Here is a 26,893-nt window from a genome sequence, read left to right on the forward strand (position 1 = left end):
CGGCTGGCGGCCCCTCGCGGCGGGCGGCAGGGCATGTCCGCGGCGCAGGTGTCGGCGGCGCCCGTCGGCGGTGCTGGGGAAGGCGGCCCGGCGGGCGGCCGGCCCCGGGAGTCGGAGCAGCCCCAGCGGCCGGAGCCTAGCTCGCCTCAAGGGGAGGAGGCCGCCGAGGAGGGCGGCCGGCGGCGGCCGGCGGTGGAAGCCCCGCCGCCCAAGGAGAACCCGTGGACGAGGCGCAGAGCCGCGGGGAACAGCCCCTCACCGCCCGTGGCGGACGGACAGCGCGTTCCACAGGACGCAGGTGTGGCGGCCGGGCCGGGGACCGGCATGGTGGCGGCGGAGACGGGCCGGGTGCAGGCCGGCGTGTGGTGGCGGCTCTCTGGTTTTGGGTTATATTTGGTTTTCGTTTCGTGGGGTATTTCCAGGCATGAAACGCGCGTGTTTCTCCCCGCTACTCGGACGGGCGCAGCGGGGCCCGGCGCGGATCGGCCGGCGGTACGGGCCGAGCGCTTGGGCTTTTGACATAAATGGGCAGAGGAGGGAAGCGAGCGATGGGAGGTGGGTCCGAGCGCCGCCTTCGCCTGGCCCGCGGGGGGACACGGGTCTCTGTTAGGTCTCGGGAGCTGCTGAGCTCCTGCGAATTCACTGAGGTTGAGAACGGTCACCCCCAGCTTGGGGACGTGGGGGGGGGGACAGGAACGGGAACGGGTGACCTCCGGCGAGCCGTGCATGGCGCCGGGCTCTGGTAGTAGCAAACAGGGCTGGTAAGCTGCCCGTCTCACTTTTTCTCTAGAGATATCGCTAAACCCCGTTTGCTTTACCGCAGGTCTTCTTTGCCTAATTATATAGTAAGGCCCTCTGTACGAGCCGTTACTTGGTTTTGCTTTCCAGAGCATTTGGATTGTGGAGGCTTTAAATGTTAACAGAAGCAGTCAGTTTGCTTGCTGTCAGTATCTAAATTGTTTATGTGGAAAAAGATTGAGTGAGAGTAACTGTGGTGTAATTTTCTGGCCTTTCATCACTATGCGTAAGATAAAACAACTTTAGAGGCTTTGTAGCGTGTAAGATAAAACAACTTTAGAGGCTTTGTAGCAAATAAATAGGCAGATGGCTTTACGAAGTTGGTCATCGAAAACCTGACCTGAAATTGCAAGGCATTATACTTAGGCTAGCACAGAGTTCCTAGAAGTTAGCAGCTTCTTGGAGTATTGTTCTTGGCTGGAAGTGAACCGCTGACCTCACAATACGTATTTCCACCTGTGTTTCCCAAGAATTTCAGTCTCAGCACTTTCTTCTGAAGGCACCTAACAAACCTTTTGGTGATCTCAGTCACTTTTATCCTTGAATTAAATATGTACTTCCTTCACAAAGAGAAATATATAATTTGTAGTTTCGAGTGTACAGGTCATGCAAGCAGAGGAGTTCTCCAGACCACAAAATCTCTACTTCACTGAAGATCAAATCTTTTGGCAACAGACATAGCCATCTTTATCATCTCAGCTGTTTTGTTTGTGTGTACTGACGCACTCATAAATGCCTATTTATGCATAGCTTCTACAATCTGGCTTGCTAGGCAGCAGCTTGTGGTCTTGTCTGTGCATGAAAGACGACTTGTCACTCATTTTCCTTGCTGTGGCAGTAATAATAATGGTACATCAGAAGCATTGGGAAAGCTTCTTTTATTGCATTAGCACCTTCTTGTGCTTTACGTTCTGTAAAGTTTACTTTTCCACGTAAGGTAGTACACAAAAGTAGTTGTGGAAAGAAGGAGGAGAAAGGAGGCACTTGAGTTAACATGCTATGCACATTGCATGCTTAATTTGATGATTTCAGACAACTCACAGTTTGTTTTTTTTCTGCTTAGATGTTGTGTTTACCATTTATCAAGTTAATACTAAACTGAGTAGTTGTACCAAAATATCTTTTCCAGTAGTAGGTGTGTAATTGAGCAAATATGGGACTCATTGTTGCTGGTAATGGCATCGGTGAAGAACACATATCGGGGTGTGTGTTTTGGTTTGGCCATCACCAAAACCACTGTGAAGGAGCCGCTGCTCTTTCCCTTGTAAAAGACAAAGCAGCTGACCCTTCCTGACTGTTTGAAGGAAGGAATTGCCATGTGTCTCCATCTGCAACGAGAGATGTATTTTGAAGTAACTAATTGCATGTCGGCAAAGCAAAAATAAGTCACAGTAGGCCCATATGAATGTAATAGTATGGAAATTACTCATGTGAAATAATAAGTAGATGAGCAGAAATACTACTAGGATGGAATGTAAAACTGTCCTTAAAGAGGGTAATAAAATGTAAAAGAATCTCACATCAAAGTAGTGACTGAATCCTGTTCAACTTGTTGATCCTGGCTTAATTTGTTGAAAGTTTCCTGAGACATGCATATATGGTACGTTCAGTGATAGCTACACACTTGAGAAAATTGACCCCAGTCTGTCATCTTTCGACTTTCAGTTTAGCGTGGCTTTAGTTTGTAATAGAGGCAAACCTGGCTCTTGCCAAGGGAAGGAACTGTCAATGTTGCCCGACGCTAGAAGGAAAAAAAGTAATGTGAAGGGCTTCGAATTCTTGGTGGAAGAATCCAGTTAAAGCATTGTTACTAAACCAGTTGTATTTTTGTCTCGGGTATGTTAGTAAGTTTTAATCGTGTTATAGTAAACCCAGCACTTAATGTAAACATATTTGAATTTTTAATGTTCTGCTTGTTACCACAGTTCAGTGTTCCTGGCTAAGCCTTTTATTAAGCTTTCCTTTTAAGCAGAATAATTTTGGAATTATACAGCTACATCCTAATCTAATTGTACATTCTAATCTGCATTTAACTTGTGGAGAAAGGCTCATAGCAGTATAAAATTGCTCGTGAAATTAATAGGCTTCTGTCTATTCCCAGTTATTGTGAACACACGGAGTTCAGCACAGGCCTTTCAAATTATAAAAGGTACTTCTGCCAGTGTGTCTTCCTTCCCCTCTATCTCCCAGCTAATATGTTGCAGGAAGCCTTCAGTTCTTCAAGTTGAAGCTGTGTGAGTAAGAGGAGAGGAACAGTTGCAAGGAAGAAGTCCTGTAGAATCTTGTAGATAAATTTTTTACAAGGTAACAACAAGATAAGCTTTTTTTTTTTCTTAATTGAGCCAACAAGATGTGTCTGTATGGAAGCTGCAGACCAACCTGGTGTTAGCCCTGCATTCCTTGTCTTTCTTCTGAGCCTTGTTTTTCTTCCACTGCCCCTCAGAGCTGGGCCTATCGCAGGAGAGGCTAGTTTACCCTTCTTCTATATAAACAGTTTCCCCAGGATAGAGGTGTTGAATTAATTTTATTATGAATTCTCCTACCTATTTGTTTGATGAACCCTGAAGTGCTGCCCTTTTTGTAAGGCTGCGAAAGGGAATCTGAATGCCAAGTTCTTTAGCCTTCATGTGATTTGTGTAGTTGATGTGGGTCTCCAATGATTCATTAGATAATTAGTCAAAAATTGTTCTTGAAATTTATGAAAGTACTCAGTGAAGCAAAATGCCTGGGTTGCTGAAGTGGTTGAAGCAGATTTGCTTCCTGGTGTGCTTGATTGATGTAGTTAATGAACTATATACTTCAGCCTCTTACATTGTGCTCAGTTCGTCTGTCTTCATTGCATTTATTTCTGGTTATCAAAGAATGCTTTTTATCTGATTGATATTTTGGTAGCAGAACCAGTTCACTGTAGTGCTATGGTATAAATTAATTTGCTTTAGTCTGTTAGCAAAGCAGGTTGTAAAAGCAGAGTTTAGTAAATGCTGTGTTAATAGGAATAGTAAGCATTTGATTAGCAAATTGGTAAATGATCTGATTATGATTATTTATTTTTTTGGTGTATCTAAGGTTAGTTCTTCTGAACTCGCCGAGTGTTTTAATAGCATCTTTTAAAAATTACCTTATGAATTATTGAAGGGTACAACATTGACAATTACCCCCAACCCTGAAGGGATTAAAACCATTACCTTTACAAATGCGCTGTGTGTAGTTTGCTTGTATATAACAGCACATGTAATTTAGTATGGAGTTGATTGGGTTGTTTCTGAACTGGAGACCTTTTTTAGAGAGCAATCCATCCTGCTGCCTTGAGTCTTGGACACAGTACTGGCTTGCTGTACTCGAGCATGTGCTCCCTTTAGACTATGAAAGCTTTTGTAGAAACAGTCACAGGTGTTGCAGGTTTCTGTGGAGCAGCTAGGAAAAAAATGAGATAAGGAAAATAAATTGTATAATGATTAATCAATTGTGTTGGGGATTTTTTTTTTCCCCTGTTGCGTGCTTTGTTTAAAAACTGACTGGTTTTAAATGTAAATAGGTAGAAGGATGCAGGTGCCATAGCTCACTGCCCTGGTTAGTTGTTCAAATAGCATCAAAAAGATCAATCTAGTGTAGTTTTGTTATAAAATGCTAGAACTACTGTAGGAAAGATCCTGACATAATTACGTTTTTTTTTCTTATTTCCCAGAGTCTTGGACCTAAATCCATGCTCTAGATTCAAATTATTACATGTTTTGTCACACTTGTGAGAGTTTCACATTTATTTATTGAAACAATTTATATAGCTTGTTTAAAAATGAATTATACTATGAAATTTCAAATTGAGCATTAAAAGGAAAATGTTGTACAAGTTCAACAAACAGGTTCCACTGAAGTTTTGAAGAGCTGTTATGCTGGGTGATTTCAATTGCCTCATGAAGCACTTCTGGTATTTCTGTGAAGTTCCCTTCACTGAAGGAAATACACGTAGAGTCCAAGTAAACATTAAACTTGAACACTTCTTAGCAATCCTTACAGCATAAACCACGTTTGCTTCAAAATGGAAGTGTGTTCCACCTTTTTACTAATAGACTCTGCTTTCAAAAGAAATTGGCAATATCATCCCTCCCCTTCTATCAGAAAAGTACTTGCTGCCTGTTTATTTGCAGAATTTCATCCATTCTGAAATACTATTAATATTACTGCTGTAAACGCAGTTTGTCTTGTAATCGGTTACTGCTCTGGTGATACATCTCTATGTGCAAACTTTCTTATCTTTGCACACCATCCAGACTGCTCTTCCTTCTCTGTTGCTGTTGTCCCAGAGGATAGCTGCTGTTTTGGTGGATCCAAAATTCATCTTTCAATTTTCAGAATTGTCATCCCGTGTATCTTGATGTACTGCACTTGGCATGCTTGCAAATCCATGTCTTTCTGCAGAAAATCCCTAGTTAGGATGTGGCATAGTAAGAGACTTGGAAGAACCATAATAAAAGTGCCTTTGAAGGCTAATTTCTGTTTTCATGTAGATTGCGTCTTTACTGGATGGAGTTCAGTGATCGAAAGATGAGAATGGCCTATTAAATTTCCTCATCCTTGATTTTGCTTTTTTCCCCTGCCACCTCAAAACTCAGCTGAAACCCACCAAGTAAAGTTATTGAAGGTAACTGAATTCTTTTATCAACACAACACGCAGTTACTGAAGTGGTTACCTTGTAGCCTATGACCGAATAAACAATTTCAATGCAGCTAGGTTGGTATTAACAGCAAATGAAACAGTTTATTCACAAGGGCTTGGTGGGTTCTGCAGGGGCAAGGTGCTAAAGATACCATTTCTGGGTATTCAGCACTTTTATGTGATATTGAAACCAAACGCCAGAGTAGTGTAAAGCATAAAGCTTTTATCTAAACACACTCTAAAGTTTGTTTTGCCTGAACAGTGGCGCTAGGCCACTTCATAAGAACATAACAGATGTGCTCTGGGTAAAATTTTAAGGGATCTGATGTTCTGTTCTTTTACTCTCCCACCCTTCTTTTTATTTTCCCTTTCATGCTTCACACTAAAATCCAGCTCCTACATGACTAGCCCCAGAAAAGATCAGTTAAATTTGGTTTTGAGCATGGCTCTTTTGGGAAGACAAGAAACCCTGTGGAGTTCTTTTGGGGTAGGTGAGTATAGCGTGTTGCGAGATCTCAGGCCTTTGAGTTCAGAAAGGACATCATCAACTAGGCAGTGTGTTGCCTAATATTAATTTTATTTTCATTTAGTGTGCAAATGCATCTTCCAAGTCTTGGATTACTGCATACCGATAAGAGACATTCCTTAAAACGAGTTGGGTCTCATTCTACTCTACTCAGCCTCTCCTGCCACCTGGAATAATATCCCATGACTAAGACAGTACAATGATATTGAGTTTCTTATTTTTGAATCCCTTGCTATACCCTGGTGACACACAGTAGCGCTGGCAGAGCGTCTTTCAGCAGCAATTTAAGTAAAAGTGCTGTGAGATGGAAAAAGGGCTTCAGTAATGTAATTGAACAGCTAGAGAGGTGTGTTTACACACTGCTGCAGGACAAATGCTATGGCCAGTCAGTTTACCTGCTGACATAATTGGCAGTTTTGTTGGAGAAAATTACAAATTTGTTTGTGACTCCACCTCTACAACTGTTTGTCTTGTTTTATAAAGGGCAATTAGTTTGCTGTTGGATGACAAATAAAAATTATAGTAACACCGTCACTGTGTGTTTCTGAAAGCTCTCAGACTAAATGCAGTTGAAGCTGAATAACAAGAGGCAGTTTAGGGAGGGTGTTTTGTCTTAGTTTTAGAAAGCAGATCTGTATGAGAGGAGAAAACCCTGTTGGTAGATGGTGTGGTGAAGGTCAAAGGCCGATCAGGATTGACTGAATTCACGTGTTGTGTGATGTGCAAGTTGTAAATAGTAAAATTAATCTAATTTACAGTGGACTATGAAGTATGCAGAAATTTATGCTTCGAATGTTGACAGTATATTCCAGGAAGCAGAGAGAGGGTTTTCAGAGCCACTGGGGTGGGAGGGTGGGGTTCCCAGTGTGAAGCTGCGATAAGGAAGATTAGTCACTGGATGTGATGAGACAAGGGTTTAGGAGGTGATGTTATCCCTGTATGAAAGAATAATAATAATAATCCACTAGTGATTTCAGTCACATCCAATGTTTTCAGCTTGTGTTGCAATAAAAAACTGAATAAGAATTTTCAAGGAAAGGTTGTGACCATTTCTCCATAGGAAAATATGCTTTGGCATTGGGAGAACAGAGAAAGGGCTTAACAAGAAAAGCGGTTTTCTCTCTCTCAATTTTAGTCTCCAAGCAAATTGCTTGATACTAGTGTTTGCTTTGTTTTATTGTTTTGTGGAAGGGCAATTGCACCTGTATTAAAATACGTAGTAAATTTTAGATAGACTTTTTTTTTATTCAGTGGAGGTTATTGATCTTAGATAATTAGGCCCAATAATGTTGCTATATATGAGAGAGAGAGAGTTATTTCCAAGCATTACATTAACTTCTAGCAGATGTTACTGGTGGAAGTATAATGGACTCGTGCTCCGGAGATCAGATGGAATCATTATTATAAAGTTTTAGTCTTGACTCAAGATGGTTCTGAAAATGTATGAGTGTCAGCTTCATTGCAAACGCTCATATTTAGCATAAATGTATCCAGTGTGGATTTTGGGCATTACAATTTACTAGCCTTAATGTAGGTTTTATAGTAATTTTCTCTTTTCGCCTTTCCTTGTATCTATTTTTCCATTGCTTTGGATTGATTGCAAGTGATATGGCCGAGTTTGAAGTGGCATTTGAGTAATTGCTTATAAAAGGAAATTACTAGGAATTTGTGATTATGTACTTGCTTCTATGTTGGGTTTTTTCATGCTTGCATAATGACTTAGTAAACCTTCCTTACTCTTTTAACATGTAATTCTTCAACTGAAAATATTTTTCTTCCTTTTCAGAACTGCATAATTCCACTAAAGTTACAAAAGCAGCGAAATCCAGGACAAGGAAATTCAGCAAGGTTTGTATTTGCCAGAAGGCCGTTCAGCTATGAGTTACTGCATCAGTTGTGTTAGAATTCCCATTTAATCTGACCTATTAATCTGAGCTGGCTTTTGGCTCAGCTGATAATGTAGTAAGAAAATAAAAGACTTTCAAAAGGGTATTTCTGGCTGTAATTATTCAGTATGGTAAATGGTTGATAGTGCTAAAGTAAAAAGATAATGAAGTATTTTGAAGTTAAATCCAGAAGTGCTATATTCTGCCTTGGTAATGGTTAATTTTGAAGAGGAAAGTGAAAAAAGAAGGGAAATTTTAAAGTTAGAAGGAGTGCATAAGTGGTGTGTGTATAAAGGATAAGGAAAGGAAGTTTTGTTCAAAAAAAGCAATGGGATTATATAAAAATGTGAAGGGGCTGCAAAGAACCAACACCACTTGAGCACAGGTGATGCTGGATTGGTTTTCGAAATTCTTTTTGCATATTATGTGATTTGTGCTCTTTATGTGCTGTTGTAACAACAGGAGAGGCTGAATCCTTGTATTGGAAAGTTAAGTTTCTAAAATTTTGTACAGCCACTCGTTTTTACTTTGAATAATACCTGTGCTCAAAAGTCTTCTAAAAGCAAAAAAACTTTTAAGCAATAGGTATCTCTAACTTGCATAGGAAGCTATGTGTAAAACAACATTTAATTTGACAACTGTTTTACTTTCACTTAATTTGTTTTATGATAGAATGTAGAAAATTTTGCTTGCTTCCTATGTTATTTTGCCTGTGCCTACCTAAGATGTTCCTCATGAAGGCTTTCTTTAGATAGTTATGCTAATTACAAGCTAGGATGTATTGTACCTTGATTTGGATGTAACTGTAATGAATAGTTGTTTCTACAATTGATCATATTCCATTTTTAAAAGTTGTGTGTTTATTTTCTGTTTTATTTCTCAGTTTTAAAAAATTGCTATTTCTAACAAATCTACTCAAGAGGGTAGTCTGGCCATCTGAGTCATGACTGACATATTCCCTTCCCCGTATTAAAAAGGTTTAAATCTAGGAAGTAGTATAAACTGTTCGTCATCTTTGCAGGCTGAGGTATATCATGATGATATCACAAACTGGCCAACACCAAGTGAAATAGCAAACAATGAAGTAAGTATCCTTTGTTATCACCTCCCTTGACCTGCTGGTCATGCTGCTTCTGATGCAGCCCAGTGTATGGTTCGCTTTCTGGGCTGCAAGCACACATTGTCAGCTCATGTTCAGCTTTTCATGAAGCCCTTTTCCACAGGGCTGCTCTCAATCCCTTCATCCCCCAGCATGTATTGAAGTTTCACTTTGCCTGCTTTGAAACCTGTTATTCTGTGGGATTTCCAGGAAGTAATGATCTGCAGGATGCTGGCTCTACTCAAAGGCACACAGTTCCCACTAAATGCAATATTCTAATATGGGAAAAAATAGGTCTATAATCATACACCTCCACATCCTCAGATCTTTGGTTCATGTTCTGATTTAGTGGAACAGAATTGTCAGAGCCAAGACCTGTGGCTCCTTATAATTTACATGAGTATTTGGCATGCTGTTGAGATTGTAGAGCATCATGGGAGTTTCTGATTTACCACTGGGTGTTCTGTAAGCAAAGCTTTTTAAAGATAATCAGTCTGAATAGTAGGTACTGGTGAGTAATCTTTCTTTCTTTCCTATATAATAAACTTCATTTTTGAGGTATTGAAACGTGATTGTTGTGCACTCTGCAATTCTACATCAACAGTTAAAAAACAAAAACTTTCTTAGTCTAAAAATTATTCTTATATTCTTGCCAAGTTAGTGGAAAATAGAACTGTTTAAAATGAGACTTTACAAAACAACAGGTCTAAAAACTCAGCCTACTGAAGAGATTGAGAACAGGTAATAATAAGGGAATTTTAATAAGTAAAGGAAATTTAGACCTTTTGCTGTCAGCAGCTGTACTGTCAGAAATAATTGCCAACATCTCTTGCAGTGCAAGACTGTAAGTCACAGTAAGAAGCCAACAAATAGAAGAGAAAAGGAGGAGAAATCTGATCAAAAAAGCGATAATGGAATCAAGGACAAGCAGGAGGCAAAGCCAAATGGTCCAGGAGATAAAACAAGCAAAGATGAAGCTCAGACTAATAACCAAAGGAAAAAAGGTCAGTTTGGGGGCTATGTATAATGCAGTAAGTCACCACTGATACAGTTACATTAGTTCCAGTTGAATGACTTAACGAAACTTTTTCTGGTTTGAATTTTGTAGGTGATAATAGGATATATTGCTTTCTGCTAGGAAGCTTAAACCAGGCTTCCTTTCTTTATGGACTGTTCTGCTTAGTCAAATGGGGATTCTGGGGGAAAAGCAACTTGTGTCCTAGTGAAGGTCCATGGAACTCTGATGATTTATGGAAAATTCTAGTATGGATGTACAAACCATTATTATGTCTCCTATCTTTATTACCCTAAATAGATAGCACTATATTAATTTAATTTCATATACATGTGTGTGTAATAACTATATATAACTACATATACTAACACATTTTTGGTTTTTACTATTAGCTTACACCTTGAAGTGATCATGTAAAAAATAAAACAGGTTATTAATTTCCTTTTGATCCAATCTGTTACATTTAAGATGGGAAGTAAACCTGTATCTCATTTGGTTGGTAGACTGCAGTAGGCTGGAGAAAAAGCTGCGACAGTTTTAAGATATTGCTGCCATTAGGTGCTTTTGTTTCTTGCTTCCCTGATGGTATTTCTTCAGATGCTAAAGACCTTTGCTATTTAGGTTTGTTAATCTTCCTATGTATATATTTAAGAACATGTTCTTGATTGCTTTTAATTTTTTCAAAGTCATAGGAACAACTTTTTTTTTTTTTTTCTTTCCCCACATTTTCACCCCTATTTTATGTATTTGCTTATATTTCTTGGCTACAAAGGTATGAAGCCTACAATACCAGTTAAATATAGAACAGCAAATGTCATCACTAAATATATGGTTAGTGGAGATTTTAGGCCAGCCTCTGACAAAATAAAGCTTTGCTTTATTTTGCAACAAATAATTGTGGATGCACATGAAAGAATTCAATCTGAGTATCTCAAGGTAAAATACAGTACCACAGCTAAATTCTTAGGAATTTTCCTTATGGTTTGTGATTGAAATCTTTATTTTAGTGCTTGATATGTTATTTCTTACCTTTAAGTTTCATGTACAAGTTGTGAAATTATCTAGTAATGAATTTATTGTATGTATTTAACAGTTATGTAGCTATAAATTCTTGGTAATGGAACTTACATCTAAAAAATCATTAAATAAAAACCTCACCTTTATTTCATATATTTAAAGCTTAGGTAAGGTTACCTTTCAGTTTGAGAAATTCCTGTTTACTGCATTTACTATTTAGTCATTCACCTTGTATCTTAAAATTTCATAATATCATAATATCTTAAAATTTCTGTGTTAAGCTTCTCCCAGTTTTTAAACTTTGAAATTAACTGTTACTAGTTCTACAAGAGAAATTCCACAGAATCATTTCAGGAGCTAAAACCTCAGGTAGTACTAGAATTACAAGTAATATATTAACTTTTCAAGGTAACAAGCAGAAATGGGTGCCACTTCACTTGGACAGTGTAAGGTCAGCAAGTCAAGAAAGACCAGGCTCTCGAACGAGCTCAGGATTTCTGTTGGAAACAAACAAGTCAATACCAACTCATGACAACTGGAGGAGTGAGACAAGAAGTAAGTGGTTTTCAATCTGTGGGTCTTTCTATTTGTGGCAAATGAAGTATAATACCATGTGAGTAGGTGTTAAATTGGCAGTTTATGTTGAAACTTGGCTTTGCCAATACTAACTAAGACTTAGTGTTTATATTTGCTAATAACCTGCAAAATAGAAATAAATGGTATTTCTGTGGCTTAACAAATTTTAAATTGGAAAGTTTGTTGTTTAAGAGCTTACTGCCAGATATATTTGGAACCTCTTCAAGTTGATCAGAATTGTAACGTCTCAGTCACCGACTCTGCTGAGTAACTGAGTTTGGAAACAGCCTACCTTTGCAATGTGTGTTGATGCAGAGGCAAAATCAGAGCAGCATATATTTTTCTTTTCATAGCTCCCTATACAGTCTTGGGCCACAGCTTTATGATGTGGGAAGTTTGGAAATAGTCTCATAAGGTGGCTGTTCTGTCCTGCTCTACTGCTATTCCTGCAGCTTGTTGCTACCAGAGCAATTGCTTGTGGACCTACACTTTGAACTCTGCTTTGGCAATTCTACTGATGTTGTTTTTTCCTTTAAGTTGGACCAGTTCCCTGACCTATTTCTCAGCATGGTCATGCAAAAAGTTGTTCTAGCATAACAGAGGAAGAAATGCACCACAGCTGGTACTGCTTCTGGTCCTCAGGTGTGCTGAATACAGCTTGTCAGACAGCAGAAATCTTAGACTGAGTGTAACTCTTTGGTTTATGTATTTGCATTTAAGTTTTAAAATCTCAATATACATTAACAATTTAAATGTTTACTCATTATAAGTGCCAGATGCTACTGAGGTAGGATTTGCTTATGAAGTTGTTTTAGGAACATGGATGTGAGGGTTTGATCTGGCTGTCTGAGGGATGTACAGAGGTAGGGGGATGAATTTCGCTAGTGTATCTCTTTCTTCAGCAGTTATTCCTCAGGATGGTCAAATGACCAGAAACTTGTAGCATGAACTCTGCCTCAAGGATCTAGTGATTCAAGACCAGTTTCAGTGTGAGAAAAGATGAAATCATCTCTTACTCTTCAGGAACACTGGCTGTGTAAATAAAAACCTTGTTTCAGGTGTGAATACAACACTAGTTTATGAACGTGTTATATATACGACTTTTGCCTGTGTCTAAGCCACATGTACTCTCAGAGCGCAAAAATGAAACTGATCTGGGAAAACAGTTCAATTAATGCCCATGCATTTGGGATCTCTAAAGGTGAGCGTAGTGACTGCAGAGGCTGAGGTCCAAATTCCCAGTGGGAGACACACAGATTATGACATTCAGAAATTTAGAGTCTTATTTCACAGAAAGTACAGGAACTGCAATGTACGAGCATACATGTTTTGTAGGGTTCATTAAAATTAATTGCTAGTAAAATAAGATTTCTAATATGAGCAGAGAATCATATCTTTAGTCAGTCCTTTGATAAATTTAGTAGCTCTCAATTTGATCAAGTAGAGGATGTATCCCCAGGCATTCCTCTGACAGAGAGGACCCCCGGCATCTGGAAGACTATCCAATTGCATTGTAAAGAAACTTTAAGCAACAGTGGGTGACTGAAGATGGAAGTCTGAGAGTGTTAAGAGAAAGAAATGGTGTAAGAGAGGGCTTCATTTTCTCTCATGAGTAAAGTGAAAATTACACCTGTCCTTAAGTATTGTGGTGAGTGGAGCCAAGGTCCCTGGGGTCTGCTTTGGACCTGCTTGCTTTTCTTTCTTCTGCTGCTTCTCTCTTGCTCTCTTTTGCTATGTGCAGACCACATATTTATATAAAAAATGTACATATATTCTGACACAGTCACCTTAGGTTTGCATGTGTTATCATAAAGGGGTCCTTAACTTACAAGCTCAGTTTGGGGCACGATAATCAAATGATTGCTGTTAAATGAGCAGATTCAGGGGCACAGTAGATGGTTGCCTCTGGGAACCAAGAGGACTTCCAGAGACCCAATAGTATGGAAATTCCACCCTGAGCAGGATTATCAAGAGCTAGGAGCCATTCCTAACTATCTTGAGGTAGCGGGAGTTGTCCACAGGAGAAGAAAGGCTGTCATGCTGGAAGGAGAATTGCATGATCATTCCTTCATGTCCCAAGCTGATCATAGGTATTGTGATCCCTGAGCTGACAACAGCGTTCAGTTGCTTCAGAAGCATTTGGGATTGACTGCCAGTCAATCCAATTTACTCTTCTTTATTGCTAACAGCTTCTGCCTGACTCACCTTCACGCATGGCTGGGCAAGCCTTGCTGTTTCACCCTTGCAGCTTTAGATCTGACCTGCTTCAGCCAGCATGTCTGAGTCAGTGGATTGCTGGGGATGAAGCTGAGAACTCTTGTTGCAGGGAACTTTTGAGCACTGAGATATTTAATTATGATTGCAAGTATTATGCTTTTTTATCTTAAAGATTGGCGCCGTGATAGAGAAAAAAATGATGATCATGATGAAGTATGCAGTGTGAGAAGTGAAGGTGGCAGTGTTCGAGGCTTCTCCAGAGGCAGAGGAAGAGGCAGAGGCAGGGGAAGAGGACGAGGCAGAGGAAACCCCAGAAGTATGCAAAGAAGTAAATACTTAGTAAAAACTTTAAACTGTGTTTATAATGTTATTGTTTGCACATGAAGTAAGAGTTGTCTCAGAAAACATATCCTGTAACTTAATCAGCTTGAGTATTTTAACATCAGATGCTGAAAGCCAACAGCAGTGCTTATCATGCCTTAAAATATTTGTGTGCTGGACTTAATATTTTTTCTTTTTATGTTCTCCTTTATTTTGAAGTGAACTTTGAATATTCAGTTGGTTATCACGAATTGTATGATGAAGGGATCGACCAAATATTTCAACCTGAGCTTAATGCTACTGTGATGTATTATTATGGTGATGCAGCAGGAGTGCAGATGTATTCTGTGGATGAAGCACTTCTCAAAGAATATATAAAGCATCAAATGTAAGTAGACTGCTTAATATACAAGTATTTTCAGAGATCTAGTTAAGATAAAATAACTCATTTCAAATAGCATTTAGTCACTGTTATCCATATAAGGATGGAGATTAAGGCGTCTCAATTTACCTTTTTTATTTAACCATTACCAGTGTCGGTTTGAATTCATTCATTAGTGGGGAGGAAGAACTTGAGTGGTGGGGAGAAACTTTAAGGAAGCTGCTCTGCATCTTGTGCTGTAGTCTGGCTCTATCTCATATACCTGCTTTATTTATGGTACTTAGCCCTCTTGCTATGTTGTCATGTAACTGAGATATGGATGTCTCTGAGCTTGTGCTTTTGAGTACTGTTGGTCTGTTTGCCTATAAAGCTGTTCTTGGGTGGTGTAGCTAGATGTTTCACTTATTTGCTCTCAATTTCACTTTGAGAAGTCTTGTTAGTTTTATGGTTTTGGAGTGTTTCACCTGAAGCATTTAACTGAAAGAGAGTGGTTTTGCAATGATACTTGATTTTTCAATAATCTGAATTGTTTACTTTCTCATGTACACTATTAGGCAATGAGAAACCATCTGGAAGACTGATTATCACGAGGAGGCAAGTCAAAAAGGGCCTGGAAACCACTAGTTCATTTTAAAGAGACAGTTTCCACCACTGGCAGATATTTCATCTTCTGTGCTTGCAGCAGCATTTCTCTGTGATGCCTTTGTGGTGGTTTTTGATTGCCCTTGTGTTCCATAAAGCAACTTGCTTATTTTATTCTTGCTTCTTTTGTTACAGTTGACGCAAAAAGGAAGAAAAAAGCCTCTTTAAGGGCAGAAAGTATCTGGCATGTGGCTATCAACTTCAAAACTTCTATTGCAATCTTTTTTGTTACTTTTGCTGCCAGGCCCCTATGAGACCTGACAGTGGACATGTAACCCCATGTCAGGATAATCGGCCTGCACTGTCCTCAGACAAGTGGGGGAGGAGCACAGACACTCCACTGTTGGCCAGATTTCTGGGCATGCAGTGTAGAATCCAGACCTTCTAAGGTAGGACATGATGATGTCCCCCTCTGCTGAGAAAAATGTCAGTTACAGCATTGGTCACATCTGACTTCTGGTTATATTTGTATTTTATTGTAGCAGCAAGAAGTTGGCAGGTGTCAGTAGAAGGCTTGGCATGGCTGGCTATCCAGAGCCATTGGTTGGTTGTCTGATATGAACTCCTAAGGCTGTTTGATTATGGAGTTTGCTTTCCATGACAGAGAGGGTGATTCTTGAGCTTCTCTTATCACATTAAAAGTGATGGAAAACAGACTTTATTCATCAATTACCTGTTACTTATTATTATTAGCTTCTAAATGGGGATGGTTTTGTCTGTCTTTCATAATTTAGTTATATAATACTAAAGTGACTATGCCAAAGAAGGAAGACTCCAAGGAAAAAGAAAAGCAAAGCTGGAGGGGATGTGTGTGTTTAGGTTTGTCCCTCTACTTAGAGCGAACTTGTGCGTTGTCTTCATTTTTCATTAATGGTCTTTCACATTCCTTTTTCTAGAGTGATGGACATCAAGTGAGGCAGTTTGAGTCAAGTTCAGTCATTGTCCATTTCCGCTTGTGGAATTTTTAACTAGGTGAATCGTTACAAGATTTTACCTTTACTGTATGACTGTAAAGGTAACATTAGTAAAATGTTGGTATATGGCTTTTGTGCTTGCTTATCTTCTAGACTGGGAGGGGAAAAGGAATTTAGCAGTTTGGAACAGTAAACAGAATGTTCTTGAAAGAAACCTTCTCTTTGTGCACCGTTGCTTCACTGATCAGTTTACTTAGCTCTGAGTAAGAGCTTAATTCTCCAAAAGCTTTATTCTCTTCTGTGTTTGATCTGTTTCAATGGCAATGTTTTCATTTGTTGTATGTCTTGTCCAACTTTGAGACTTTATTAATTCTGTTTTGGAGCCGAGTGTTTCATATGCAGAGCTTTTGCTTTGAATTTCTTTAGCTACCAAAAAATAGAGAAAGAAATGGTATCAAGCTTCTGCTTGCGTCACTGATGGCATCAGAGTCCTCTCCTCTTGGTAACTTTGGCCTTGATCCCAACTTCAGTGGAGACACTTAGCAGTTTGCGTTGCTGAAATTTGAATTATTTACATTTGCATGTGGTTGTTTGTTTATTTTTCCTCAGCATTTTAATGCCCTCTTATTTTTGTCCTACCTCTATTTTTGTCATAGAATTTTAATTGCTCTGCCTACATTTTCCTAAACCTGGTGACGAGTATTCCTTGGATGTAACATGCAAAATCGTGGTATATGCGTAAACTCTGTGAAAGACTTAGATTTTAGTTGTCATGATTAAATTGGGGTGTTTTTTCCCCATTTTTTCATAGGATGCTTTCTCTTTCCCTTTCCCTTTCTGTGTGTGAGAGATCATGATTTGAATTCCTTTTTCTCTTCACTAAGCATAAAAGGTCTTGACACCCTCATCATTTCATAGAGCAGTTTCATTATTTAAGAAGTTTTGTCTTTCTGCTCTTTCTTTGTCCCTCATGTTTCTTGTTCTATGGTATTGTCAGATTCCTGAAATGGCCCTTGTTCCTCTTTATCTAGTAAACATCATTTCTTCTTTTAGACTTTACATTTCTCCATGAGCTGTTGTGCCTTTTGATACAGTTTTATGTCAAATAAAACATTACTATTTTTTTCCTCATCTTCCCTCAAGTATGCTTGAAGTTATGATTCAGAGTATATATATGTGCCTCAACACTCAGATAGGATACTTTAAGCTTCTAATGTATTAGAAACTGGGAAAAGAAAAGATACAGTTGAGGATGAAGGTGCACTGGTACTGGGAAATAGCTTATTCCCTGACTGTAAGCAGTAGTTATCCTTCATCTATATGGAGGCTAAGAGACTCTTATTTCCTTCTGTCCATGTAAGTAATAAGGGACGGGATGGGTGAAAGGAAAACTGAGTGTAGTTTTTCCTTATGCAATTCATACATGCAGATGTAACCAGGCTTTGATTTATACCCTTGTGTACTGTACTGGTTCATAAGTCTGTCTTCACATGTCACGCACACGTACTGTTCTGTTAGTCTTGCTTGTAATGGCACATCTGTGGAAAGAATGATTTTGTTGATGACAAGTATGCTCTGTTTTTAATGGAAGGCTTTAACAAGGAACCTTTAAGTTGCTATTTTAGGATTTTCTTTAATCTATAATAGGCTCATATTTGCATGTTTTTTTCCACAGTGAGTATTATTTCAGCGCAGAAAATTTGGAAAGAGACTTCTTTCTGAGGAGAAAGATGGACCAACAAGGATTTCTACCTGTTTCATTGATTGCTAGCTTCCGGAGGATGCAAGCTCTGACTACAAATGCTGCACTCATTTTAGAGGTAAAATAATTCAGAAGTATGTATGTAGAAAGTTGCTTGGTTAATTTTGGACTGCCATTTACAGTCAGTGATGTGAACTTAAAAGATTTCTGTTTTCAATTACAAGGATTTTATGAAGAGGCTGTAAGTGGCAAAGCTTGTGGGTTTTTTCTTCTTTGGATGGTGTTGGATATGTGAAGTTTTTATAGTTATTATCTGCTTGTTACGCAGGCCATAAAGGACAGTACAGAAGTTGAAACTGTGGATCAGATGCTGAGAAAAAGGGTTGATCCAGAAAAGTGGCCAATTCCAGGTCCTCCTCCATGCAGTCTGCCACCAACTGACTTTTCTCAGCTCATCAATTGTCCAGAATTCATACCAGGCCAAAATTTTGGCTCACATACTGGTAAAGGATTTATTTTTTGGAAACCTAAGCTTAGGGATCTGTATGTAAGTTAGGAAGTTTGCCTCAATACTGATTTCGTAATAGAAGTTGTACGTTTGGTAACGGTAGATTCAGTTGGTATGCCTGTCAGCCTTCCAGTTGCCAAGTCACATGGCTGGCATGGCTGTTGTGAAGTAGATGAAGCTGTTTCTTATGGCTGTGACCATTCTCCAGAACGTAGTAGGGTGGACTAAGTCCCTTAGGAGCAGTAGTACTAGTAAGCTCAAGTTAGTTATAAAATCTGCTTCATTTTAGTAGCGGATGGAGGTTAACTCTTTACTTGGTGCATCCTTATTTTGGATGGGGATCTCATTCGCACTAATAATGAGACGGCTTTGTTCGCCAACTAGCCTTGGCAAGGAAATATTTTACTAAAATATTGGCTGGTATTAAATGGGAAGAATGAAGACTGAGTTAGGTGCCCATCCATAAAGCTAGTGGATGGTGTGGGGAAGACATCCCTGATGATGTTCCTTCTTCTTGTTTTCTGGGTAAAACACAATTTCTCTTAGACTGTTAGAAACTTTCCATATAAATAAGTTGTTAGAATTGATATTTTCTGAAAGTGTTGAGTGAAGCTATCTTCTAAGAATGAAAATTAATTCTGCTGATTAGTGTTACATTTAACCAGAGGGGTAGAAAAATGGTGGCTGCAGTTAAAAGAAAGACTAGTGAAACAATTAACCCCACAAACACAACAGAATCAAACCAACCTACAACAGGAACTGAACTAGTGTATTCCACTGCTAGAGTCTGCACCAAATTCTCCAAGAATGGAAAGCCTACTGAGTCCAAAGGAAAACACTGAAATTAGTAATTTTCAGACAATATCTAAAGGATTGTCTACAAGTTTACCTGATTTGGACTCTGAACCTTGGATAGAAGTGAAGAAGAGGCATCATGCATCCACCGTCAAACTAAAGGTAAGATGGAAAACCTTTAAGTCATGTTTAAATAAACAAATACAAAACTTGTCAACTTTCAGATTATACCATAGAACAAGATTTTTCACAACTTAAATTATGCTTGATAATGCAATACAGTTTGTGTGTGTACTTCTCATTCTGCCAGACCTGGAATAACGAAGTGCATTTAGAATCCTGATCCAGAGCTCACTAAAATGAAATACTGTTTGTGTTTTGGTGGGATTTTTTTCTGCTGAGGGACTGTTGTACCTGTTGATAATTGAAAAATGTAATGTGCATTGATAATTGTTCTAAAAGTTTATGGCAGAATTATTTAGAACTGTAATTTACTTAATAAACATCTAGAAGTGTCTGTATTGTTTCTAATTCCCATACATCCATTTATTGAAGATGTTCTGGCATGTCCTATTTATCTCTCATTTGGATAATCACTATCTAATTCAAATACAAAATGCATCACTTTTTCCAACTTAGGAAAATATTCCTATGCCTGATCAAACATCAGATCAACAGCAGCCACCCCCACCTTCAGAGGAGCAAGAACAAGAAGAACTTGATTTTTTGTTTGATGAAGAGATGGAACAAATTCAGTGTCAGAAGAATAAATTTACTGATTGGTCAGACAGTGATTCCGATTATGAAATTGATGATCAGGATGTCAACAAGATTTTGATTGTAACACAGACACCACCATATATGAGAAAACATACTGGAGATCATACTGGCAACCATGTATGCCATGCAAAAATTACATCAGGACTTGCTAAAGTTATTAATGATGGCTTATACTATTATGAGCAGGATTTGTGGATGGGACAGAGTGAAAATGATGCCATGATGAAGGTAACTGTCTTTGGTTTCGACCTGAAAATCATACTTGTCCAAACAGCTCCAGAATTAATTTTGGCCATTTGTTATAGTCAAAAGCATAACCAGCAAATTTTTCTGATGACAGATATGACCAAAACCATTGAATTAATATTTTTTTAGAACTATTTTTAACATTTTGGAGGTGGTTTAAGTTTTCCAGTGTTGTTTTGTTCTACGAATTGTTAGTTTTGTAACATCTGCAAACCACTACCAGATGGAAAGAGGAGGGCATGCTTTTGTGATGAGTTAATAAGGGAGGAAAGTAATATCTCATTTTAAAGTAGTTTTATACTATATATTTATACTATACTTTTATACTATACTATATTTTTGTTTGCCCTGTAGGTTGTTGGAATGATAGCTCTGTGAGCAAATGGAACTTCAGATTGCACACCTTATTTTATTATAGCTGAACACATTAATTACAAATACTGGCTTTTATTTAGATGTAGCCTGAGAAAGGGAGCAGGGCCTCTTCTGCTCATCTATGTTGCTAGGACCTTCCTTGGCATGCTTATTGCAGAAAAGGATGGGTTTAAGCTTGGCAAGGGGCAGGATCTCAGCATTTCTATTTCTTATCTATGAAAATTTGTATATAGATGACCTTACTTGCCTCCGTTTGCCCATTTGTTGGCATAACTATTGCTTTCAGCCAATGTAGCCTGAGCTGCTTTTTTTTTTTAACACAGTGCTCGCGGCAACTTTTACAGTGTGTGCTAGAGACCCCTTCCATCTCCCTTTAAAAAAAAATAAATCTGTACTGGCTGGGTATGGGTAGTTGTGTGTCAGTTATGGCTTGCTTATTTTCTCTTGTATGAAATTCACCTGTTTCTGGATGATATCCGTTATCATGTTTTGCATTTACAATCTGCTTTCTTTAATTCAGCAAGAGATTGAGAACTTTAAGAAGCTAAATCTCATTAGTAAAGAAGAATGTGATAGTCTTGCACCAGAACGAATTGCTGATCCAACCCAGGAAGTTCCTCCAGAGTTACAGAAAGGTAAGTAATACATGTTTGTGTTCAGAATCTCTGGGATAAAGAACAATCCTGTAGGTGTGTTGACTCCTGCCTGTGTAATGTTTTAATTTTGGCTCAGTCAGTAGCCTGAGGGACTTTCATGGGTTTTTGGTTTGGTTGTGGTTTTTTTTTCCTTCAAATTGTCAGCCGTTCATCAGTAGCAAGATTTCCGTTGAATTAGAAGCAGCAGGTACCAACAGTTATCATGATATATATGAGCATCAAAAGGCAGTGTTCTGTTGTCAGAATATACCAACAGCAGATGCCTTGTGTTTAACTTAGCATTTACAATGCGTAAAGTAATAGCTAGTGACGTTGTGAGAACTTTTCTAGAAATTGGGATTTTGGGGGGGGGGGGGGGGGGGGGAAGAGGGAAATTAGAAGAATTTTCTACTTGCATTATGACCTTACTGGGCAGTCATAATGTCCAAATCTTACCTTTTGAGGTATTTCTGATACAGTATTCACATTTACTAGGATACAGGCTAATAGCATCTTTATAGTAGCTGAAGAAAACCACTAAACCTACCCCCTCACAAAAAAGCAAGAACGTGGTTACATTTTCACCAACATTTATTTTCCATTACTTTGCTAGTGTAGGTGCATGAGAACAAGCAGGTAACAAAGAAGTGGGTTTAAATTTACTAGCAAAGACATGCTTGAAACATTTTTTCGTAATTCTGAGCAGTTTGTACTGCTTCTGCACCAAGTGCTTTTGTTAATTTGATGGGGATGATGTAGTTTCCTTGAACTGGAAAGGAAAGGCCTTTAAGATCCTAGGTATTAGGGGAGCTTAGGCTTGGAAATCCAAAATCTCTCTTGAAAACAAGTTTTTTCTCCTTCCTGCATATAGGTTTGGCAGAGGAGCTGACTTGTAATTCGTTAAATTTTGAAGTACCTCCAAAAGCAGCAGTAGCTCAGTCACTGCCAACTGCAGTTCCAGATTCCTCCCGTGTTCACCCTGGCTTCACCCCACGAACACCTCGCACCCCGAGGCTGCAGGATCCCAACAAAACACCTAGGTTCTATCCTGTTGTTAAAGAAGCACGATCCATTGATGTAAAGGTAAATGGAAAGATGTAATATATTTTTTAAACCAGAAAAAAAGCCTATAAAACTCATTTCTGTCTCCACAATTTAACAAGCATATACTTTTTTTTTATTATCTACAAAATATTTACCATGTTAATTCTCTTTTATTTCTATAAAATGGTTTCCACATTTTCTCTGTAATGCTTCTTAAAAGTCCTTTAGGTGATGAAACTGGACTGTTGTGACTTTCTAACGTGTTAGAATACAATATAAAATTTTCAGAACTTTGTGTTAAGAGGAAGGGAATGAGTGAAATCAAATTAGGAAAATAAATGCTTGATTTACTTTCTTAGACTCCAAGAAAAAGAAAAACACGGCACAGTACAAATCCTCCCTTAGAATCCCATGTTGGCTGGGTGATGGACTCCAGAGACCACAGGCCAAGAACTTCCTCTGTGGGGTAATTTCTTTTAATTTTGTCTTAGAAAATTAGTTTACCATGTCATTATTTCCCACTGCTAATGGAGAAGGCTGTAAGAAAAGACAAATACAGTGGAAGCAAGGAAAGAGCAATGAAGAAAGACAAAACCTAGAATACAAGGCTTTCCAGAAGTAAGCTAGCTAGGCTATGTTCACAATGTTGTTTGTTGATTCATGATATAGTAGCAGTGATTTTGCCTTTAAATTGTTCTTTAAAATCAGGCATTACAGCAATGTTCAGTCATCATCATCTGAAACTGCCTGGGGTTGTTTTGACATACTAGCACAGAATTTGATTATGGTTGAAGTGCCCCCAAAAGCAGATGACTGGTCCCCATGTGTGCATTGTAGTGGTCATTAGGTGACCGTATTATTCGGACAGAATGGTTGAAAAATGATATTGTAGAGCAGCATTCTGTTTAAAGGACAGAAATACATTTATGTTTTGGTGGTGGGTTTTTCTCTTTGTTTTTCTCTTTCCTTCAGGAGTTTCAATACTTCGCCTTCAGAAGGAACTCCACTAGCAGGGAGTTACGGGTGTACCCCAAATTCTCTTCCAAAATTTCAACATCCTTCTCATGAACTGTTAAAAGAAAATGGCTTTACTCAACAGGTGTACCACAAATACCGTCGAAGGTGTCTAATGGGTAAGCTCTGCTAAATGCACTTCCTAAAATTTTAGGTGGAGTTTACCAGGTGTCTTCTGATGCCAATTTTCTCCACATTGTTCCTCAAATCTCATTATTCTTGGGAAAAGAAAGCAAAATTCATTTGATGCTTCTATTTTATGACCTCTGCTTTCCATTTAACTTTACACACCCTGACAAAAAAATTACACTGAAATTTAAACAAGTTACTGGAAGATCTTGCCTGTTTATTGCTACTGTAAAAGCACTTATTCTGCTGAAGAATTAAAAGTAGGCTGGTTTTTTTTTTTTAACGTCCCCTTTTTTCTTCCAGAGAGGAAACGGTTGGGAATTGGCCAGTCCCAGGAAATGAACACACTTTTTCGTTTCTGGTCCTTTTTTCTGAGAGATCACTTTAACAAGAAAATGTATGAAGAATTCAGGGAACTTGCTCTGGATGATGCAGAAGAACACTACAGGTATCCGCTTCTTCCTGGAAGTTACATACTGTTGAGGTCTTACCATTCCTTTTAATGACTGAGAAGTTTACATGTATCTGAATTGATCGTTTTTAGTATTGGCTTTGGCTCTATGTAAATCTTTAAAGCAGCAGTCTGTGTAAGTTCTTTTAAAGCCAAAACCTTTTGTATGTATTTGTGCTTTGCAGATAAATAGCTAAACGTGCAGCATTTCCTGACTTGTAATTGGTCCTGAATGCTACAAAGTCCTGCAATTTGTTGACCATGACAAGTCAGCTCTATACTGCCTAATACTCCTAAGATTATCCCTTCCATAGGCGAAGACATTTTTAACTTCATTCAACTTGTTCAAACTACTTCTTGCCTACCAAAGTACTAGTTGAAATGACCACTGTCCCTTCACCTCTTTGATCTTTTCTTCAGCTCCTGATCTTTCATTCAGTTCTCCTCACCGTTCTTAGCTACAGAGACAAGGTAGCCCAGGGTTTTGAATGTTAAGTTCTGGCTATGGAAATCCCGGAGGTTGGTTGTGTTGTCTGAGCCTGCAGAGTGATAGCCCCTTGGGTGCAGAGGTGGCTTTAATAACATCTTGTGTCTCTGCTCTGAGCTTTCTTGAAGCTCTGTGATTATCCAAGGACACGTTTAACAGGAGAAACTTCAGAAGGCTCTTAAAGGGACTAAGGTGATGCAGAACAGGAGGAGGTGCCAGTTACCTAGAGGCCCAAGGCAGCACTGGTGACCATGTGTTACCAAATCTGAGGCAGAAACCCTGGCTCTGCATTGTGTGGGTACTTAAAGGACAGAGTCTTGCCCTCCACACTAGGTTTTTGCACCTGATGGTGGGTTAGGGCTGGCTTCTCGTCTGACCCACAATGGTTGGTTTTGTTGAAACTGTTTATGCACCCAGACATACCAAAGATGTGAAAGCATTTGTCTCCATTTCGTATGTGTGGAAGTTGAAACAGGCGGATAACCTTGATTTTCTGAAGTCAGTTTTATTTGTGAAGATGTTTCAGAACAGTAAGTTAATAAAAATCAATCACAAGAAGTGTTTTTCATGAGAAGGGTAAAATGAGATTGTGCCATTTACTTTAAATACAAGGAGAGACTGAAAACTGTCATCCTTCTGAGGAATGAGGAGCACATGTGCAAGTTTTTCACACCTCTCTGTACTGTTGCAGGTATGGATTGGAATGCTTGTTTAGATTTTACAGCTATGGCCTAGAGAAGAAATTCAGGCAAGAAATATTCCGGGATTTCCAAGAAGAAACAAAGAAAGACTATGAAGCTGGTAATTATCACAGGCCTGTCATGGCTCACACTGGGGAGGCTTTAGATCTTTAGATGGGAAATAACCCCAGTTCCTTGACACTGACCTGTTAACCAATTCAGGAGCAGCTTTTGTTCATGTTCCTTTTCAGTTCTCTTAAGCATACAGTTACCAGTGAATAATTAAGTTTTTAATTGAATCTGACCTTTGTAAATTGGTAAAATTACCTTTTTCAATTATTAGGTCAGCTATATGGACTGGAAAAATTTTGGGCTTATCTAAAATACTCTCAGCACAAGACTCCAGCGGTTGACCCCAAACTGCAAGAATACCTTAGTAAATTTAAGAGACTGGAGGACTTCCGAGTGGACGTAAGTTTCAATACTTATTTTCAATAAATACTTGGTGTACAGGTAGTTCTAGTGCAAGGTAAACTGAGAACAGTGTGTCATTGCACAGAAAGGCAGCTTTACACATCCTGTTAATGACTAGGAACAGCATGATTAAAAAATTAAATTCAAATTAAACATACACTTTTACATCTAAATGTTCTTTTTTCGAGCCAAAGTCCAGTGCTGAGATGTGATGGCTGAAATGTAAAAAGTGTTGATGTATTTTCATTGTGTAATTAAATAGCAAAAAATAGGTTGTCTGTCATCTGGTAAGACTGATGACTCCTGTACCCTTTAAGAATGTGATAAATGAATTCATGCTCCACTATCATATCTGAATGACTGGTGACAGTCATGGTCTTTGCTGAGACTTCATATACCAGATAGACTGCATCCTTCCTGTTGACTGCTGAATACTTAAGCTGTGTGATTCCAGAGCATAGTGTTGCCATGCTTTTCCTGACTGGCTTATGGTATACTACATTACCATCATCCTCTCAAATCCTCCCTTTTCCAGTTGTGGCAAACATTTGAGGGGTGGACAATTAAATAATGCTCTAAGACCGTCAAAAGTCCTTGCTATATTACACATTAGCACTTCTAGCTAAATGGCCAGGAAAGCTTTAGAATATCATCAGAGAGTTGCAAATAACTAAGATTACTAGGCCTAACAAAGGGCCTAATTATGGAATGCTCTTTTTTGATCCCTTGAGTATGTGAAAAGGTAAATACCTGGCCCTATAGAAAAACCTTTAACAGGCTGTCAATGTTTATTTTCAGCCTCCTATTAGTGAAGAATCTGGCCGAAAGAGACCAGTTGCTGCAACAGATGAGGATTCAGGTCATCGGAAACATCAGCCTAATTCCTGTAGGCCACTTCTGGCCACTAAACCAACAGCTGCTTGTCAGACCCAGGCACCAGGAAACATTACAGGTGGGAATACTGTACCAGCATCCATAGGCTGTAACAGTGCTGCCATGAAATCTATAGAAAGTGATGTACCAGAAAAATAGACTGAAGACAAGCTTGAACCCTTAAGAATCAACTTTTACATCACTCTCTCAGTTTGGAGATCTTCAAGGCGAGCCAATCTAATAAGTGATTAAAAATGTTATGGAAGACAGAGGATTGGATTCACTTTTTCACAGGATTTAGTTCTAAAACATTTACCCTAGGAGAATTGCTCTTGCTTTTGGGATCATCGGAAGGATCCTGGGGAAGATTCTTTAGCTTCAGTATTGCTTTCTTCAAGCTTTTGTTTACAAACAACTGCATTCCTTGCATACACAAAAAATACTTTGGGGATGCCTTACATTTCAGCTCATATTTCTTAAAAAAGGTATGATACACCCATGGTATTTACTGTGCTTTCTTTACCCAGAATTTCCCATTATTTGTATTTTACCAAAGCAAAAGATTACGTTATATATAGAATCTTAAATGTAAAGGAAGGAGCTACACGATTGGTTTGCTCTTTAACTATTAAAAGTATGCTTTTGTGCAAAAG

General features: G+C 38.7%; 1 protein-coding gene across 4 annotated transcripts; it reads left to right on the top strand.

The window, feature by feature from the left end:
* On the top strand, positions 1 to 26,893 carry LARP1B (La ribonucleoprotein 1B). Of its 4 annotated transcripts, none has more exons than XM_061472205.1 (19): positions 1 to 298; positions 7,765 to 7,826; positions 8,886 to 8,948; positions 9,799 to 9,967; positions 11,404 to 11,550; positions 13,961 to 14,116; positions 14,329 to 14,497; positions 17,723 to 17,867; positions 18,078 to 18,252; positions 19,042 to 19,214; positions 19,692 to 20,060; positions 20,974 to 21,088; positions 21,960 to 22,171; positions 22,492 to 22,598; positions 23,105 to 23,265; positions 23,579 to 23,723; positions 24,905 to 25,014; positions 25,237 to 25,364; positions 26,166 to 26,893. In XM_061472205.1, the coding sequence occupies exons 1-19, from the start codon at positions 34 to 36 to the stop codon at positions 26,397 to 26,399; spliced, it is 3,105 nt and encodes a 1,034-aa protein (XP_061328189.1). In that variant the 5' UTR covers positions 1 to 33; the 3' UTR covers positions 26,400 to 26,893. The 4 variants fall into 4 exon arrangements, with proteins under 4 accessions (XP_061328189.1, XP_061328190.1, XP_061328191.1 ...); XM_061472206.1 differs by having other exon boundaries at positions 2 to 298; positions 13,961 to 14,104; XM_061472207.1 differs by lacking the exons at positions 1 to 298; positions 7,765 to 7,826; positions 8,886 to 8,948; positions 9,799 to 9,967; positions 11,404 to 11,550 and adding an exon at positions 11,597 to 13,219.

This window comes from Pezoporus flaviventris, unplaced genomic scaffold (assembly GCF_033815535.1).
Source record: "Pezoporus flaviventris isolate CSIRO_AGI_PZ_B2104156 unplaced genomic scaffold, CSIRO_AGI_Pfla_v1 ptg000070l, whole genome shotgun sequence".
NCBI classification, from domain to species: domain Eukaryota; kingdom Metazoa; phylum Chordata; class Aves; order Psittaciformes; family Psittacidae; genus Pezoporus; species Pezoporus flaviventris.